The 17,552-nt window shown below is 48.2% G+C and overlaps 1 protein-coding gene across 1 annotated transcript in view; it reads right to left on the reverse strand.

Annotated features, from left to right (window-relative positions):
- Positions 1 to 17,552, reverse strand: part of OGFOD3 (2-oxoglutarate and iron dependent oxygenase domain containing 3) — a 1,107,281-nt gene that overhangs the window by 609,853 nt on the left and 479,876 nt on the right. The window contains exon 4 of the mRNA XM_069200289.1: positions 16,293 to 16,335. Coding sequence (XP_069056390.1) covers positions 16,293 to 16,335 — 43 coding nt within the window. The remainder of the gene's footprint in view (positions 1 to 16,292; positions 16,336 to 17,552) is intronic.

Genomic DNA, 17,552 nt, shown 5'->3' on the forward strand with positions numbered 1-17,552 from the left:
CCTGGTCCATCAGGGACCATTGGTCAGTGGGCTTCCACATCCCACAGCCAGTCCCCCCCCTCCTACTCCAACACCCCAGCAGCCAGCCAATGTCCCCAAAAACCTGTCCCCAGGACACGTCGAACAATACTGTGCCCAACTGTACAGGGACCTGAGTCAACACCACACAGGCAAGACAGTGAATGTCCTGGTGTAATTGGGAGTGGGCACACCGTTCAGGGGACACAGGCACAGGGGGCCAGGGACAGTGAGAGGTCAGCTGTGCGCCAGGGGGAGGCCAGGCCCAGGGAACCAACTGCCCAGGAGGCACTCACACATGTCCTGGGAGCATCCCAAAAATCCCAAGACAGGATGGGGCAGGTGATCACCATCATGCAGGAGAACCAGTGGCTGAAGGGGGTACCCCACCAGGAGTCCACGCAGCAGTTGCAAGGCCTAAATGCCAAAATGGCCTCCATTGTAGGGGTGCTAGGTGACGTGGCCAACACCATGTGAGAGAACAGAGCACACCAGCGACCCGCTTCCACTAGCCACTCCACTCAGCAGCTGTCAACATCTGCTGTAGCTAGTGGAGAGGATGCCCTGCAACACGACCCACAGGCCAACAGTACCCCACCCTCTGCAGAAGGTGAACCACCAGGCAAACGTTCCCTGTGACCCAGACAGACACTGCCAACATCAAATACACCACCAGGAAATGAGCCCTTCTAAAATGTCCCCCTTGTGTGCCACTGATTCACCTTGTTCACTTTGGACTGCCATTGCTCCTTTTCCTATGCCCGCATGGACACTGGACCTGTGCTAGAAACCAACTGGGCCACTACACTGAAGTTTTCTTCTACTATCACCCCACTCTACTGCACTATCCCTTTCTTTTTGTCACTTAAATAAACACCCTTGAACACAACCGGGCTATTTGTGCTTTATCATACAGAAATTTGCAATGTATTGAACTGTATTATCCTGAGCAAATGTCCTGTAATGTGTGAATCCATCCACCAAATGTGTTTAAGCAGTCTGTAGTCATCACATCAGTACACAGTTGATAACGGACATATAAAGGTAGTGACTGGCACAACACAGTTGGCATACAGCACTTAACTGAAATGGAGATATAGACAGAATTACAGTCTTACCTGAGTGTCATTGGAAGTACTGCTGTATGCTATGTGTCCTGTTGTCCACATACTCCTCATAACTGTATTCAATGACCTCTGCTGCCACAGGTGTATTGTCTCCCCCCTCCTACTGTAGGTAGGGCACATGGTGTCTGAGGGCCACATTGTGCAGCATGCAGCAAGCCAACACTATCTGGCAGACCTTCTTAGGGGTGTAGCATAGGGATCCACCTGTTAAACAGAGGCACCGGAACCTGGCTTTCAGTAGACCAAATGTGCGTTCAACAATCCTCCTGGTACAGCCATTTCCTTCATTGCACCCATTTTCTGTCCCTAGTCTCGGATTCCTCACAGGGGTCAACAACCAGGGCAGGTTTGAGTATCCGGAGTCACCTGGAAGTAGTGAAGGACACACATTACTCATGTACAATGGCATGGAGTACAACTAGAGTTGGCATACACTGTGTGAAGACTCAAGCTCACCTATGAGCCACACTCTGTGCCTCTGTAGTCATGCCATCACCTGTGGGACGTTATTCCTCAATACATAGGCATCATGCACAGATCCAGGAAACTTGGCAGTGACGTGGGAGATGTACTGATCAGCAAGGCACACCATCTAGACATTTAGAGAGTGGTAACTCTTCCTATTCCTGTAGACCTGCTCATTTGCCCCGGGAGGGCCCAAGGCAATATGGGTCCCATCAATGGCCCCAATCACATGTAGAATGTGTCCCATGGCGTAGAATCCAGCCTTCACAGTGGCCAAATCTTCACTCTGGGGGAATGAGATGTAGCTGCTCATGTGTTTGAGCAAGGCTGCCAAAACCCTTCCAAGCACAATCGAAAACATTGGCTGTGACAATCCTGCAGCCAAGCCCACTGTCACCTGGAATGAACCGCTTGCCAGGAAGTGGAGCACTGACAGTACTTGTACTACAGGGGGAATTGCTGTAGTGCTACGGATAGCAGGAATAGGATCTGTCTCCAATTGTTGGCACAGCTCAGTAATTGTGGCCCTGTGCAGATGATAGGTGAGTATGACGTGCCGGTCCTCCAGTGCAGCCAAGTCCATTAGGGGTCTGCACATGGGTGCTTGCCTCCTTTTCCTCCTCCTCCTCAATGGTATGTATCTAAGTAAACCAAACATGAGATGTGTGTGACTACAGGAAGTATGAACACACAATATCACAGTACACAGAGCATGTATTTATGTAGAAGACTGGAACTGTCTTGGTGTGTACAATAGATACCTATGACACACATACATTTGTCCAACATAAGTACCAGCACTAGGAAATGATAACCGCCTGTCCTATATGCAGGGACAGGTGGAAGTAACCTCACTCAGCCGGCGTTTGGCGTCATGGCGGAAGGCAGTCTGCACCGCCGTGCAACTCCTCATTGGCTAACATGGAGCTCTACTGTGTACAGGAACCAATGATGATCAACACTGGCAGTGAAGGTGTTCGCCGCGGATGTGACCGTAATTTTCTCTGTACCACTTCACTTGACTCTTGACTCTCTACGGTTCAACAACTCCACTGTGTGTGCTGCTGTGTCCTGTGTATGGACCCTGTGATGGCTCATGCTACAGGGGAAAGGGCCCCAGCCTTCGCACCCGAGAAGGCGGAGAAGCTTGTGGATGGGGTCCTATCCCTGTATGGGCCTCCAGACCAATAGGACTCACCTATTGGTCTGGAGGCCCATCATGGGTACGTTGGATATGACATCGCTGCATGAAGATTAATTTTTGTGCTGGCAGGTGTCATTTGGGGGATGGGGGTTTGCCTGCATGCAATGTGTATGCAGAGGTACAGGTCATGTGTGTGCTTAATGTGGGTTCTATGCAGTATGTAAGTCATTTCTGTTACAGAATGGAGTGTTGAGTTCATGGTGTCCTTCTGTCTGTTTCTCCTCTGCAGGTCAGCGCCCATCAGAAGAAAGTGTTGTGGCGTGCCATCGCCAAGGACGTGCGGGCCCTGGGGGTCCATAGCTGGTACAGCACCCACTTCAGAAAACGGTGGGAGGACCTGAGACGCTGGGCCCGGAAGACCGCGGAGGGCCAGCTGGGGAGGGGTCTCTGTCAGACCCTGAATCCTTAATGGCCTGCATACTGGGGGCAGCCAATCATGAGTTGGATGGACGCTTGAGGGCAGCACAGCAGCCATATGGGGGTGAGTACAGATTGTGTGTTTTTTTGTTTTTGTTACCTGCCGTAGGGTTTGGGTTTAGCTATTCTCGTGTGGTCCTGCTTAGCAATGTAGGGAAGTATGTATATTTGGTATTGGTAAGTAGCTAGCATACCATGGCGACATGGCTTAGTGAGTCCCAGTACGTGTGAAGATGGTAGTGTTTGGGTTCTTTACTGCTGTGGTACCCAGGTAATGGTTTGTCATTGTGGTCCATACTGCACAGTGTTCGTCCCAGTGAGTGATTGTGATGTGTAAGCTATATGTGCTGTGATTGACCCTGTGCTCCCTTTCTTTCTCCCCCATCCTCTCTCCTTTTCTCATCCTCTCCTTATGTGTATTAGCATCATCTGGCAAAGGAGCAGGGGCACCAGCGAGTGTGGGAGCTGCAGCCCACGGGACCCAGGAAGCAGAGTCCACTGATGGCGTGGGGACCAGTGGGTTGGTGGCGAGGGGAGCACCACGGTGGAGACTGGAGCAACAACATCCGACTAAGATTCCTTCACCGATGGAAGCTCCCTGGTGGTGATGGACCTCTCTGGGACCACTCCAGCTGCAAGCTCTTCCGCCACCCCCCATACCAGCACCGTCCTCCCAGTAGCCACCCACCAAGTTGCCCGTGCTCGCTCACCCAGAAGGGTGGGCATCTCCTTCGCCCCAGGCACCTCAGGCCCTGTCCCAGTCAGCCCTGCTGCCCTCACTGAAGAGGCTACTGACCTCCTGAGATCCTTCTCTGTAGGGCAGTCAACCATAGTGAATGCCATCCAGGGGCTGGCATCTCAGATGCAGCAATGCAATGCTTACCTGGAGGGCATTCACGGTGGCTTGGCTGCCCTACAGGGGTTGTTTTCAGACTCTGGCCTCCTCTTTGACAGCAACCAGTTTCCCTGGTTCTTCCGTCCCCACTCCAACTACCTGTTCCCAGTACAAAAGCCCTCTCCCCCAACCCATCCTACGCACACAATCTGATAAGCATGCACCCAAAACAACAGACAGGACTCGCACAGACAAACACGGGCACCACACTTCATTCCACAAGCACACACACAGCCAACACACAGCACATACAACAACAGCCACTGCTTCCACTGTCTCCCCTCCTCCTCCTCCCTCCCAGTCACCTCAACACTCACACCTGCATGAACTGCATCATCAGTCTCAAATCCTGCCACCTGTACAGCATGTTGCGGACACTCTGTTATATTATTTTTTAGGTTATTGGTAACCTCATTGATGCGTTCAATGCGTGAGCGCTTTTCTGAATAATATTACAACCTAAGGGTTAGTCTCTCTCTGCTGACATGCATGAGCACCTGTGTTCTGTAACTTTTCTATAATAATTCTTGAAATTTTCTTTAATAATTGTTTTAATAATTCTTGCCATATATCATCTTTGTGGAGTCTCCTATGCCACGGTTTTCTCTTGGAGCACTTATGTAAAAAAAAAGGCAATTTTTTAGCTGGTCTAATATTTCTTGATTTTATTAATGACACTATTTTATGGGGCTTCTTTTCTTTTTCTTTTTGTAGCCTTATAATATTCTCTATTCGTGCACAACTGTGTTTTTTTAAGGTGAACAGGAGTGATTTTGCACCCCTGGTGGTCAGAGTTGACAAAATAATTATTATTTGTATAGTTATTATTGTATATATTGTATATATATAGGCACTGTTCGTGTTGTCCTGAGGAGGCCAGATTTATGAAGGCTGAAACGCATCGACTTTTACAGTGGAGGAATGCGTACTGTAATTTTCGAATAATTGGATGTTGACAATATTGGATTGTATCGGAGATGGTTTACCAGCGATAGTTTCCTTGCTGATGGACGATAAGTATTTTCAATTATCTGCATTACCTCAACATTAGACTGCTTGTCACGGAATGGCTAAGCAATTATAGGTTAGGAAATAACAGTGCTCGAAGCAATTAGTGATTTATCTCTTTTATATGACTTTGTTGTATGTTTTTTGTCTTTTGTACAGTTTGTTGTATAGCACTCCTTTTTTTTTTAATGGAATAACAATTTTTGTTTGCATAATCTACTTGCTGTTGATAGGATTTTATTAATCGTCACCACAGTTGTGCTGAGTGTGACCTGCTGACACTAAGCCGAATTTAATTTAATTGATTTATCTTTAATAAAGAAATATATTTTCCAGTGAATAATTGATGTTTTCACTGTGTTAATTGACTTTGAATTTATCCCTACTGGATTTCTGTATTTTGCTCACAGTCACCACAACAGCAGACACGCAGACTCACACCCCATACACCACATGCGCAGTCCCCACTACCATCACAACCTCATGCAACACACCCACTTCACTTGCAGACACCACAACAACATACATACACGTCTTGTTTGTCCTCTGCCACCTTGTCTGCCCTCCCTCCAATTAAACATAAACGCTCCCACTCAGACACTCAACAGCCATCCACCTCACACACGCACACTGTCCATGCACCTGCACCCAAGTCCAACACACCTACTCCTCCTACAACCACTCCCTTTACCTCCACTCCCAAACCTCCTCCCACAACCCGCCCCATTGGACCTATAAAACTTTTCCTTTCCCACCTCGACCCCATCCCCCCAGTCCTGTCCATATGAGAAAGATCCTTCTCCGCCAGCCCAGTACCTCCAGCTCCCAGTCCTCTCATGTCCACGCCCCCTGCAGCGAAACCTAGCAGTGAGGGACACAAGACTACCGCTCTGCTCCCCTGCTCCAAGCCCACTCCTCTGACCCCTAAACAAAAGAGTAAGGACCCGCCTCCTCCCAAACCCAAGTCCAAGGATCTTCCTCACAAGAAACCCTTCCACCTCCTCTGCCCCCTCAGGTGCCTGCCTACCCTCATCATGATGCCCCTGCCCAGTGGAGTGACTTGGGCTGTCAGGAATCAAGCTGGGCCTTGGACGTTGCCCTATGGCTATTCATTGACTATGGACTGGCCAGTGGCCCTTCCTGTATACATGTTGCCATTTTATTTATTTTATTTCCACATTATTACAGTGGTTGGACCTGAGGTATGTGCCCTGGCTTTCTTTGCTCCTGGGTTATGTTTATATTGATTAACTCTGAGGATGGTTCTCGGTGTGTGGTATGTGTGTATGGTGTGTGTTGTGCGTGTGGGTGTGTGACTCTCCCCTCCCTCCCTTGGGTGCTAGGAGGCTGTACTCCCCATCGTCCTCGTCGGCGTTGCTGCTCCTGGACTGCCATCGCGTGGTACAACATCGGCAGGACTTCCAGTTCGGGATTCCATGGCGGCTGCGGACTCCTCTGTGTCTCTGGAGGTGAGTGTCTCCTTTTATATGATGTGTTTCAGCCAGACTTTTGGTGGCGGTGGTCCTGCCCCTGAAATCCTGGCAGTCTGCTGTGTCATGATATGGTGGGCCGGTTGTTGTCTTCCGCCAGCCTGAAGATGCCTACCGCTGTGGTCAGTGGACGGACCGCACTGGTGGTTCGGGTGGTACAATGGCTGTCTATGGGAGGGATCACCGACATGGCCATAATTTGGCAGTCTTCACTGCCAGCCTGGCGACGGTATTACCGCCATTGCCAGCGTGGCGGTCAGCTGACCGTCAATATCATAATGAGGGCCATAATCAGGTCCAATATGGGGACAAATATGAATACAAACTGTAACCCTGTAGATTTGCGCTTTTCTTTAATAAGTAACTTATTTTAAAACTTGAAATGTTTGGAAAAATACGTTGAAAATAATGTTTGTTGAGTTTTGTTTATATTTGTCATAAATGAGCAAGTTACTTATCTTGGGTAACGCTTTTTCTGGGGGATCCATTAGCTACCTGTGGATTCCTCACCTAATGAATTCTCCCTATGCGCAGCATTCGACGGAAACTTCTCTCTCTAACTCTGCACCTCGGCGAGGACGTCACACTTGCCCGACTCCACGCGGCTCCTTGTGACGTCATCGTGGCAATAAGAGGTCCTCGCCGCCATGCGGACGTCAGTTCACGCAATTTTTGACGTGCCTTTGAAACATATAAAGAACATCGACAATCTACACCCTTTAAGATTAAAAAGAATAAACTTTATAGAAAATTTTCATCTAAAAATCTTTACACAGTTCTTTAAAAAAGGGCACATACCAACATGAATGGTTTGCAAACTTAAAAATAACTTGAAATAGAACTATAAACTAATATACATATGTAGAAACCTTGAAACTAAAGCACTGAAGTGCACACCCAAGGTGATCCTGGTATGACCAGACAGACAACAGGGAGGCAAGAGGGACAGTGAGGAATCCACAGGTAGCTAATGTATCCACCAGAAAAAGCGTTAGCAAAGGTAAGTAACTTGCTCTTCTGATGGATACAACTACCTGTGGATTCCTCACCTAATGAATAGAGTCCCAAAGCAGTACCACCTCGGAGGAGGGTGTCTGTCTGGTCAAACCAGGAAATCCTGCAGCCTCGACCGTGCAAAATGGCCATCCCTCCGCACCTCCGCATCCAAACAATAATGCTTTACAAAGGTGTGGAGGGAAGACCAAGTCGCAGCCTTGCAGATGTCCACCATCGGAACACCCCTGGCCAAAGCCGATGAGGTTGACTTGGCCCTGGTGGAATAAGCCCTGATCCCCTCAGGAGGATCCTTCTTTGCCAAAGAGTAACATATTTTAATACAAAGAACGACCCACCTGGAGAGCGTTCACTTGTGGACGGCCTTCCCTTTCCTCTTCCCCACGTATCCGATAAAGAGTTGTTCATCCAACCGGAACTCTCTCGTCCTGTCGACATAAAAACTAAGAGCCCTCTTAGGGTCCAGATGATGGAGTCTTTCCTCCTCCTTAGATGGATGTGGAGGAGGGTAGAACGTCGAGAGAGTTATTGATTGTCCCAAGTGAAATGGAGACACCACCTTGGGGACGAAAGCCGCCCTGGTCCTCAAAACCACCTTGTCCTTATAAAAAGTGGTGAAAGGCGGGTGAGCAGAAAGAGCCTGCAGTTCGCTAACACGTCTAGCCGATGTGATGGCCACCAAAAACACAGTCTTGAAAAACAAGTATCTTAATGGGCAGGAATGAAGAGGCTCAAAGGGGGAACCCATCAAAAAAGTTAATACCATATTCAAGTCCCACTGCGGCATGATAAAAGGCCTGGGAGGAAACTTATTAGTAAGCCCCTTCAAAAATCGAACAACCAAAAGAGATTTGAATAGAGAGGGCTGATCTGGAAGATATAAAAAAGCAGAAAGGGCCGAAAGATAGCCCTTAACCGTGGCCATAGCACAACCACGCTGAGCCAATGACAATGCAAACAATAAAATATCAGAAAGATGGGCATTTAAGGGATCAATTTTCTTCTCTCCACACCAACAAACAAAATTAGCCCACCTACTTGCATAGACCGACTTGGTGGAGTGTCACCTGGCCGATAAAAGGAACTCAGGTTGCCCCGTTCAATCTCCAGGCATGAAGGTGCAGGCTCTGGAGGTGTAGAACCTGCCCCTGCGACTGGAGGTCTGCCCTGAGACGGAGACGGAGCGGCGGGTACAGTGAGAGTCAGAGAAGGTCTGCATACCACACCCTTCGTGGCCAATCCGGAGCTATCAGAATGACTTGGGCCCGGTCTTGGCGAATCTTCCTCAAAACCCGAGGAATCAAGGGTATGGGAGGAAACGCGTAAAGCAACTGGTCGCACCAGGACATCTGAAACGCGTCCCCCAACGCTCCTTGCATCGGATACTGAAGGCTGCAGAACGACGGACAATGCGTGTTCTCTCGAGTGGCAAAGAAGTCTATACGGGGAAAACCCCACATCCGAAAGATGTAAAGAACTAGATCCGGATGCAGACGCCACTCGTGGTCGTCCGAGAAGAAGCAACGGAGTTTGTCCGCACGTACGTTTTGAACCCCGGCCAAATGGTTTGCCACTACACAAAGCCGACGGTCCCGAGCCCAGGACCAGAGTCGCAGAGCCTCTCTGCAAAGAAGGTACCACCCTACACCCCCCTGTTTGTTGATATACCACCTCGCGGTCGTGTTGTCCGTCAGATTCTGAACTGACTGACCGGGAAGGCCTTGAGGGCCAAACGAATCACCCGCAGCTCCACCAGATTGATATGAAACCTCTGCTCTACTGGAGACCAACGACTTGATCTCCAGATCCTCCAGATGAGCTCCCCACCCTAAAGTGGAGGCATCCGTTATCACCGTGGTCACCGGAGTTGGCTGCGAGAACGGCTTCCCTTGAGAAAGGCTGCCTTCCAAAGCCCACCATCGAAGATCCGCTGCAGTGTCTCTGAAGATCCTTATCGATTCCCGAGATCTCCTTTGTGTTGAAACCACTGCTTGCGGAGGCACCACTGAAGAGCCCTCATATGCCAGCGTGCATGCGTGACCAACAGAATGCAAGAAGAGAACAGACCGAGCAAACGAAGGACCTTGAAACATTGAAACCAACGCCTGAATGTCCCGTATCCGCTGTGGTGGAGGAAAGGCTTGATTCAATGTTGTGTCCAGTACTGCCCCTATTAACAGGAGACGTTGAGAGGGCTCTAGGTGAGACTTGGGCACATTTATTGAAAAACCCAGACTTAACAACAACTGGGTTGTCAGCTGCAGATGACACAACACAAGCCCCGGAGACTCTGCTTTGATCAACCAATCGTCCAGGTAAGGGAATACTGCTACTCCCTTCCTCCTGAGGTGTGCTGCAGCAACCGCCATCACCTTCGTGAAGACCCTTGGTGCGGAAGTAAGACCAACAGGAAGGACCGCAAACTGGTAGTGCTGCGATCCTACCACAAACCGGAGATACTTCCTGTGCGACTTGAGAATGGGAATGGGAAAATAAGCATCCTGCAAGCCGACCGACACCATCCAATCCTCCTTGTCCAACGCCACAAGCACCTGTGATAGAGTCAGCATTTTGAATTTCTCCTGTTTGAGGAACCAATTCAAAATCCTCAGGTCCAAAATAGGCCTCAGACGATCATCCTTCTTGGGGATCAGGAAGTACCTGGAATAACACCCCTGACCCCTTTCTTGCTCTGGAACCAACTCCACTGCACCCTTCAATAATAGGGAGAGAACCTCCTGTTGTAACAGCAGGAGATGATCTTCTGAACAAAAGGAAGGACGGGGATGGAAGGGAGGAGGAATCTCCCGAAAGGGAAGGGCGTAACCTCTTCTCACCAAACTGATGACCAAGAGTCTGTTGTTATGGACTCCCATATGGGAAGAAAAAGTGAAAGCCTCCCCCTACCGGAGAGGTATGAGCAAAAATGGCAAGAGGACTAGGGCTGCTTTCCTTGAGGTAACCCCCCAGAGGAAGGGGAAGAGGAAGGGTGCTGCTGCTGGGTGGCACCTCTTGTGCGGACTCTACCCCGCCCCCTATATGAGCGATAAGGGAGGCTTGAGGACTGCTGCCCTGGCTGCTGTGATCTCCCACGAAAGGAAGCACCTCTTCCAAAAACACAGCCGTCTAAAAGATCGAAATGGGCTAGAAGCAGCCTGCAGACCCAAAGCTGTGGCCCTACATTCTTTAAAGCGCTCTAGCGCAGAGTCCGCCTTAGAACCAAACAGTTTTACCCCATCAAAGGACAGATCCAGCAACGTAGATTGGACGTCTGTCGAAAGTCCGGAAGTGCATAACCATGCATGCCGTCTGGAGGCAACGGAAGTCCCCATGGCTCTTGCAATAGAGTCTGTGGTATCCAGCCCTGTCTGAATAACCTGCGTAGCGCCGCCTGAGCATCCGAAAGAAGACTACGCAAGTCCTGGTGCATGTCCGGAAGCACAGTCTTCGTTGTATCCATTATGGCATGGATATACCTGCCCAGAATACATGTTGCATTGGCAGATTTTAGAGCCATACTGCAAGAAGAAAACACCTTCCTGGCCGATTGGTCCATCCGCTTGGATTCCCGGTCCGATGGTACTCCCGGAAACGAACCAGGGGCCAACCTCGAAGAACAGGATGCTTGCACCCCCAAGCTCTCAGGTGAAGGGTGTTTAGACAAAAACTGCGGGTCCCCAGGCACAGATCTATAATGCCTGGCCACCGACCTACTAACAGCCGAAGAGGAAACAGGCTTCTTCCAAACCTCTTCGATCGGATCCATCAGGGCTTCATTAAATGGTAGAAGAGGATCCGCCATGGCTGTAGCAGGATGTAGAACCTTAGTCAAAAGGTTGGTCTTCACCTGTGCCGTCGGTAAAGGAAGATCCAGAAATTATGCGGCCTTCCTAATAACAGAGTGGTAAGAGGCTGCCTCCTCTGTATATTCACCAGGAGAGGCCAAGTCATACTCTGGAGAGGTATCAAGTCCACTTGCTGTGTCCAACCCAGGGAAGTCACCCTGGGGATCAGTGATCTCCCCTTCTTCGAGGAATTGCTGCTGATATTCCCTCTCCTCTAAAAGTCTAAGAGCCTTTCGACATGACCTCAACTTGGCCTCGAGCCCCAGCGTCGACATGGAGCGGAGCGACGTCGGTGAATGGCGCCGGGAAGGTGCCATGACAGTTTCTCCCGATCGACCCGACGCCGCAGATGGATCCATCGGCGCCATGGAGAAGGCACCCACATCCGACCTCTCGGCTCCATCACTGTCGGCACAGGGGCCTGACTTGAATCTCTAGCCGAACAAAATGGCAAACGGCATTGGTTTATATGGAGCCGGAACGCCGAGATTGAAAGCCAGGGGACCAGTGGGGCCAGGCGGCGCACCACCTCCCGGAGCCATATTTTGAAAAATCTGAAACATGGTATTAAGGAATGCCACAGGATCCGTACCCGGAGCCGGGAAACAAAGGATAAGCCTGTGGAGCCGGTGCCGGGCTGGACTCTTCAGGCACAGGATGCACCGGCGAAGCCAGGTGACTTTGAGGCTCCACGACTTCAAAGACTGACCATGCCGGGGACATCTGCGGCGTCACAGGTTGAGGGGACACCATCTGACTCACTTCCCAAGACTTGCGGCGCCAGGACTATGGAGAACTCGACGCCGACCGACTTCTGGACTTACGTCGGGAGTCACAATGACGTTGCTTCTTATGGGAAGACTTTCCAGAAGAGGACCGATGGTGCCGCTTCCTCTCCTTCTTGGACCTCACCAAGAAAAGCTTTGCCTTGTGTTCCTTCAATGCCTTAGGATTCATCTTTTGGCAGGATCCGCATTCTTGGACGTCGTGATCGGAACTGAGGCACCAAAGACAATCGTTGTGCGGATCAGTCACAGACATGCGACCTACACATTCCCTGCAGGGCTTGAAACCCGACTTTTTCAGAGCCGACATCCTAGAAATACACAAAGTATCCCTTCCGAAGAGCTAACAATACAGATAACAGAAAAGTAACCATTATAAAAGGCATGGAAAAATTGAACTGACGTCAGCACGGCGGCGAGGACCTGTTATTGCCACGATGGCGTCACACGGAGCCGCGTGGAGTCGGGCATTGTGACGTCCTCGCCAACATGCAGAGTTAGAGAGAGAAGTTTCTGTTGTGCTGCGCATGGGGAGAATTCATTCGGTGAGGAATCCACAGGTAGTTGTATCTATCAGAAATGCACAAACTATAATGAATGAAGAAAAGAAATGACAAGTAACAAATACATTTTTATACCATGCACCTGTTCTTGGTAAAATATATAGGTGTGGCTTAAATATGATCTGGGGAGGGTGGCTGAAGAAGTGGAATTGACACATTTGGAAATAAGCCCAGCTTTTACATCTTCTGCAGTGGACCTGTGGCTTACGAAAGTAGGACTGTCACTCACCCTGGCAACGTGGGAGCGGTACAGGAACTTTCCTTTGGGTAACCAGAAAAAGCAGTGGCCGGGAGAAACTTGGGGGACTTGTGGAGCCATACCTGAAACTCCAGCTACCCGAGGATGGTTACCTGCTCTATCATGCAAACAGTACTTGCCTCTTACGACCCCAGTTTAATCAAATAATGATAGTCTGTTTGAGATTGTCAGGCCACTAGAGTTAGGGTCATTTCACTCATTCTTTCATTATTGGACAGCAACCACTACAATCAAAGCAGGCCACACTGTGAATCACATCAAAAAGATAGGAAGGTCAGAATCTGACCGCTACAAATTTTCATCAGGCCCTGAGACTGGGACAAGCATTAACATGATGGTGTTCCTTACCAGCCAGCAGAGGATACTAGCATGGACAATCAAACTCAATGTGTTCACTGAGTAAATACTGTGGATTTCAGTTTATGTGTCATATACAATGATTGCAAACCATTTTCTTTGCTCAGTGTTAAAAAACAACATTCACTTTTGGTGAGCATGCTCTTTGAAACCCTTTAAAAATAGGGATACGTGGTTTGTGAAGTCTTCTCGGTGTGGTTGACTGCTAGGAAACAGCTGTCCTAACTGCCTCTCTCTCTACCCACCTCATTTCCTCCTAGGCGTTAGAATATGGGTCATTACTTTGTCAGAAGGGCAGCACAGAGAGCATAGATGCGAAACTGACAGGAGGGTTTCTCGAACACCTGTATGATGTGGATGGGGTTCCTGGGTATACGTTGGGCAAACCTGTTAACCAAACTACACCAAAAGCTTTAGCAGGAGCGGCTTGCAGTACTTTTTAGGGGCCGGGCGTTGCGCGGAGATGGGGGAGGGACAGTTTTTTTTTTTTTTTTAATACCCTTACCTCCATGATGACGCTGACACTACCACGCCGCTCCTCTGCTGCAGCTGCATGCACAGGCTCCCAGACTGCCCTGCGGCCAATCCTGATGCTGCTCAGAGCAGCGTTAGGATTGGTCGCTTCCAGGCAGACTGGGAGCCTGTGCCTGCTCACCAGCCTGGCAACAGTATGTGTGTTTGGCTGGCCCAAGACGGCCGGCCAAACATATATGCGCACTGAGGGGAGTGCTCTGTGCACTCCCGTCCATGGCTGTCATCCCGAATGCCCGCCCCTTTTACTACAAATTGATAAAAAACAGTTTATTATCGTTTTGTAGTAAAAGGTTTGCAGCTGCTGCTGCTGGCGGGGGTGGGTGGGCAACGCTCCTCCGCCCTAGCGGAGAAGTACCACCTGGACTTTAGGGTGAGCTTAGGTAACCTCACGCTCTAGTGATACTCCAGGAGGGAAGACGACGAGTACTGAAATATATGTGCTAATCAAATCCGTCAAGCACACTGGTTACACGGCATGAAGGTGGCAATGCTAAAACAACAGGAGGTCTACTTGTAAGGTTTTGGGAGGCAACTAGGGGCATGTCAGCCCCTCCTGCAACTTTAGCAGCTACAGCAGGGTGGAGTTCTTGATGTGCTTCTGACCGCAACTCAGCAGACAAAGACATTTAAATAACACGAAATGGTAGATGGGTGGTTAAGTGAGTTAAAAGACAATTGGATGGGTGTGATTGAAAGGGTGGACGGGAGAGTGAAAGGATGGATGGGTAGGTGGATGGATGGGTAGGTGGGTGGATGAATGAGTGAAAGGATGGATGGAAGGATTGATGAGTGAAAGGAAGGATGCATTAGTGAAAGGGAGGGTGGACGGACATAGTAAAGGGTGGATGGATAAGTGAAAGAATGGATGCTTGAAAGGGAGGGTGAACAGATGGATGAATGAAAGGGAGGATGAATGAAAGGGAGGATGGATGGTGAGAAGGGGGATGGATAAGTGAAAGGATGAATGGATAGATGGATGGGGAGTGAAAGGGTGGACGGAATCAAGGATGGGCAGATGGATGAGTGAAATAGTGGATGTATGAATGCAAGGATGGATGGATAGATGAATTAGAGGATTAATGGATGGATGGATGAGTGAAAGAATGAAGTTGTGGCATTGTGAACTCCCATCCTCAGCAGCTACCGTGGGGATGGAGTAATGGGTGGGTATCTTCGGTCTGCAACTTGGCAGAGAAAGGTGACTGAGTGAGTGAAATGATGGCTGGATGAATGGGTGAGTAAAAGGATGGATGGATGAGTAGATAGATGGATGAATGGGTGAAAGGGTGGATTTAAGACTGGATGAGTGAAATAATTAATTAATGAGTGAAAGGGATGGATGGATGAGTGAAAGAATGGGTGGATGGATGGGATGAGTAAAACGGAGAATGGACGTGTGGAAGGAGTGAAACATGGATGAAGTGAAAGGGTGGATGATAAGTGATAAAGGCAAGGTAGATCAATAGATGGATTAAAGAATGGATGGATGAGTAAAAGGATGGATGACAGAAAGGGAGGGTGAATGGATGGACAGATGAGTGAAATGTGGATGGATGAGTGAGTGGATGGATGAATGAATGAAAGGGTAAATGGATAAGTGTCTGGGTCGAAGAGTGGAATTGTGAGGGAAAGAGTGGATGGATAGATGGATGCAGTGAAAGGATGGATGGATGAATCATTGAAAGGATGGATTCATGAGTGAAAGGGTGGATGGATGGATATATGGATAGGTTTGGAGATGGATGTATAGGGTTGAATATGAATAGGCAGGCGGACAGAACAGTGAAAGACTGAATGATAAATGAAAAAATGAATGGATGATAGAATGTAAATGTGAACTTGGGGATATCCAAGTGGATGGATAGGTGTTTAAATGGAAGAGACAAGAGTTCTTCTGGAAAGGGGTGCAATGAATTGCTACGTTTACTTGGTGCCATAAGAACTTTAGTTCGAAGTATGGGGTATTTTAATTTTCTGAATACTCCCTTGGTGGCAACCCGCGAAAATGCTGGAACAGGAAGGTGCACACGATCTTGGCTGCCACAGGTCACACATGGTGTGTCTGTATATCTGAGGCGTGCCAGCAACTAATCAATGGCTTTAGGGTACGCTCTCCAAGCATTATAGGGTACGCTTACTGGAGTAATCGGAAGCGTATGATCACAACTAGGGTGAACTGCATGGGGTCTCAGTGAACCACAGATCATAAACTTGCCTCACAATCATCTTTTACCTCTGCGTGAACTTGCAGTTACCAAGTTCATTTAAATGAAATGACAGAGAAAGTAAATCTTAAAAGCAAATTACTCACCCCGCCATTAGATCCTCCCAAGGCGAGCCCTCTCTCAGCTAGCCTGCGGGTGAAACATAATACACAAAAAACACATATGGTTTTACTATTCAGAATTTACAAACAGACTGCATAGTTATGCTTCAAAATACTGTAATCGCAGCAAGTAATTAAGACACCCAGATAATTAGAGACTATTTCCACTTGTATTTATATTAAAAAAACATAGAGAAATGTGTTTTCTAGTGTCTCTCCGTTCTGTCAGACATGGCTGGCACACATTACCTATAGGTAGTGACATCAAAGTGAGTCAAAAAAAGAAACATATTTCATAATGTGGCTTACAAAGTTCCATAGATACACATGTTCTAGTCCTAAGGCGAGTATTCTTTTATTGTGTTGGACTTAAACCCTGCCGCCATCAGTCAGTGGACATGTATCGGTAATTAAGTATGGAAATATATGGGTTGCAACTTAATGTTTTCACTGGCCAAAAGTAAACAAACACCAATAAAATGAGAAAATAAACAAGGATTAAAGCAGGTTAAAGAGTTAAAAAAAACATAAATTTCAAAAAGGAGATCCTACATGTAATAATGCTCAGGTGAGCAGACCTTTGAGTTGGAAAATATTACACTGCTAAACTAGGAACAGAGAGGCTTGCTGTATGGTACTCATGAAACTAGCCTGTATGCAGAAAGTCTCACAATGGATTGCACTCAAAACCTCTGCAGCATAATGTCGAGAACTCTAGAAACTAGAACTTAATGTAGTGATTACAAAATGGAGGACTGAAGGTGCAGTTTCATATGACAGCTTCTTTCATACTACAGACGTGGCGGACCTGATTCACAGGTCAGCTATCTGTTTTTACAGGGTTACTCGAATCTTTGACCAAATTGCCCATTTAAATGTAATTCACAAAGATTTGCCAGGGCACTACTGAGAATCATGCAACTGTGACAACTTCCCAAGCTTCACATGAGCAGAAATGTAGACATTTTGTCAGCATATACTTCCAACTGTATAAATGTAAAGCGGCAGTGCACATGGCCTGGGCTACATTATTACTTGCGTGGTGAGCACAAATCTACAAATGTCTGCAAATGTTTAAAAGTATTTCAACATCGTCCACCTGTGTGTACCTATCCTAGGTGTTAATTACCTGCTTTGGTATCAGTAAGCAAGGATTAAGAAAGCACTCTTCTGGTTCATAACCTCAGAACTTATTCCACTGAGGAAAAGCACATTGATTTTGGGCACTTCTCGATTTAAAATAAG

The sequence above is a fragment of the Pleurodeles waltl genome, chromosome 7 (genome assembly GCF_031143425.1).
Source record: "Pleurodeles waltl isolate 20211129_DDA chromosome 7, aPleWal1.hap1.20221129, whole genome shotgun sequence".
Taxonomy (NCBI): Eukaryota; Metazoa; Chordata; class Amphibia; order Caudata; family Salamandridae; genus Pleurodeles; species Pleurodeles waltl.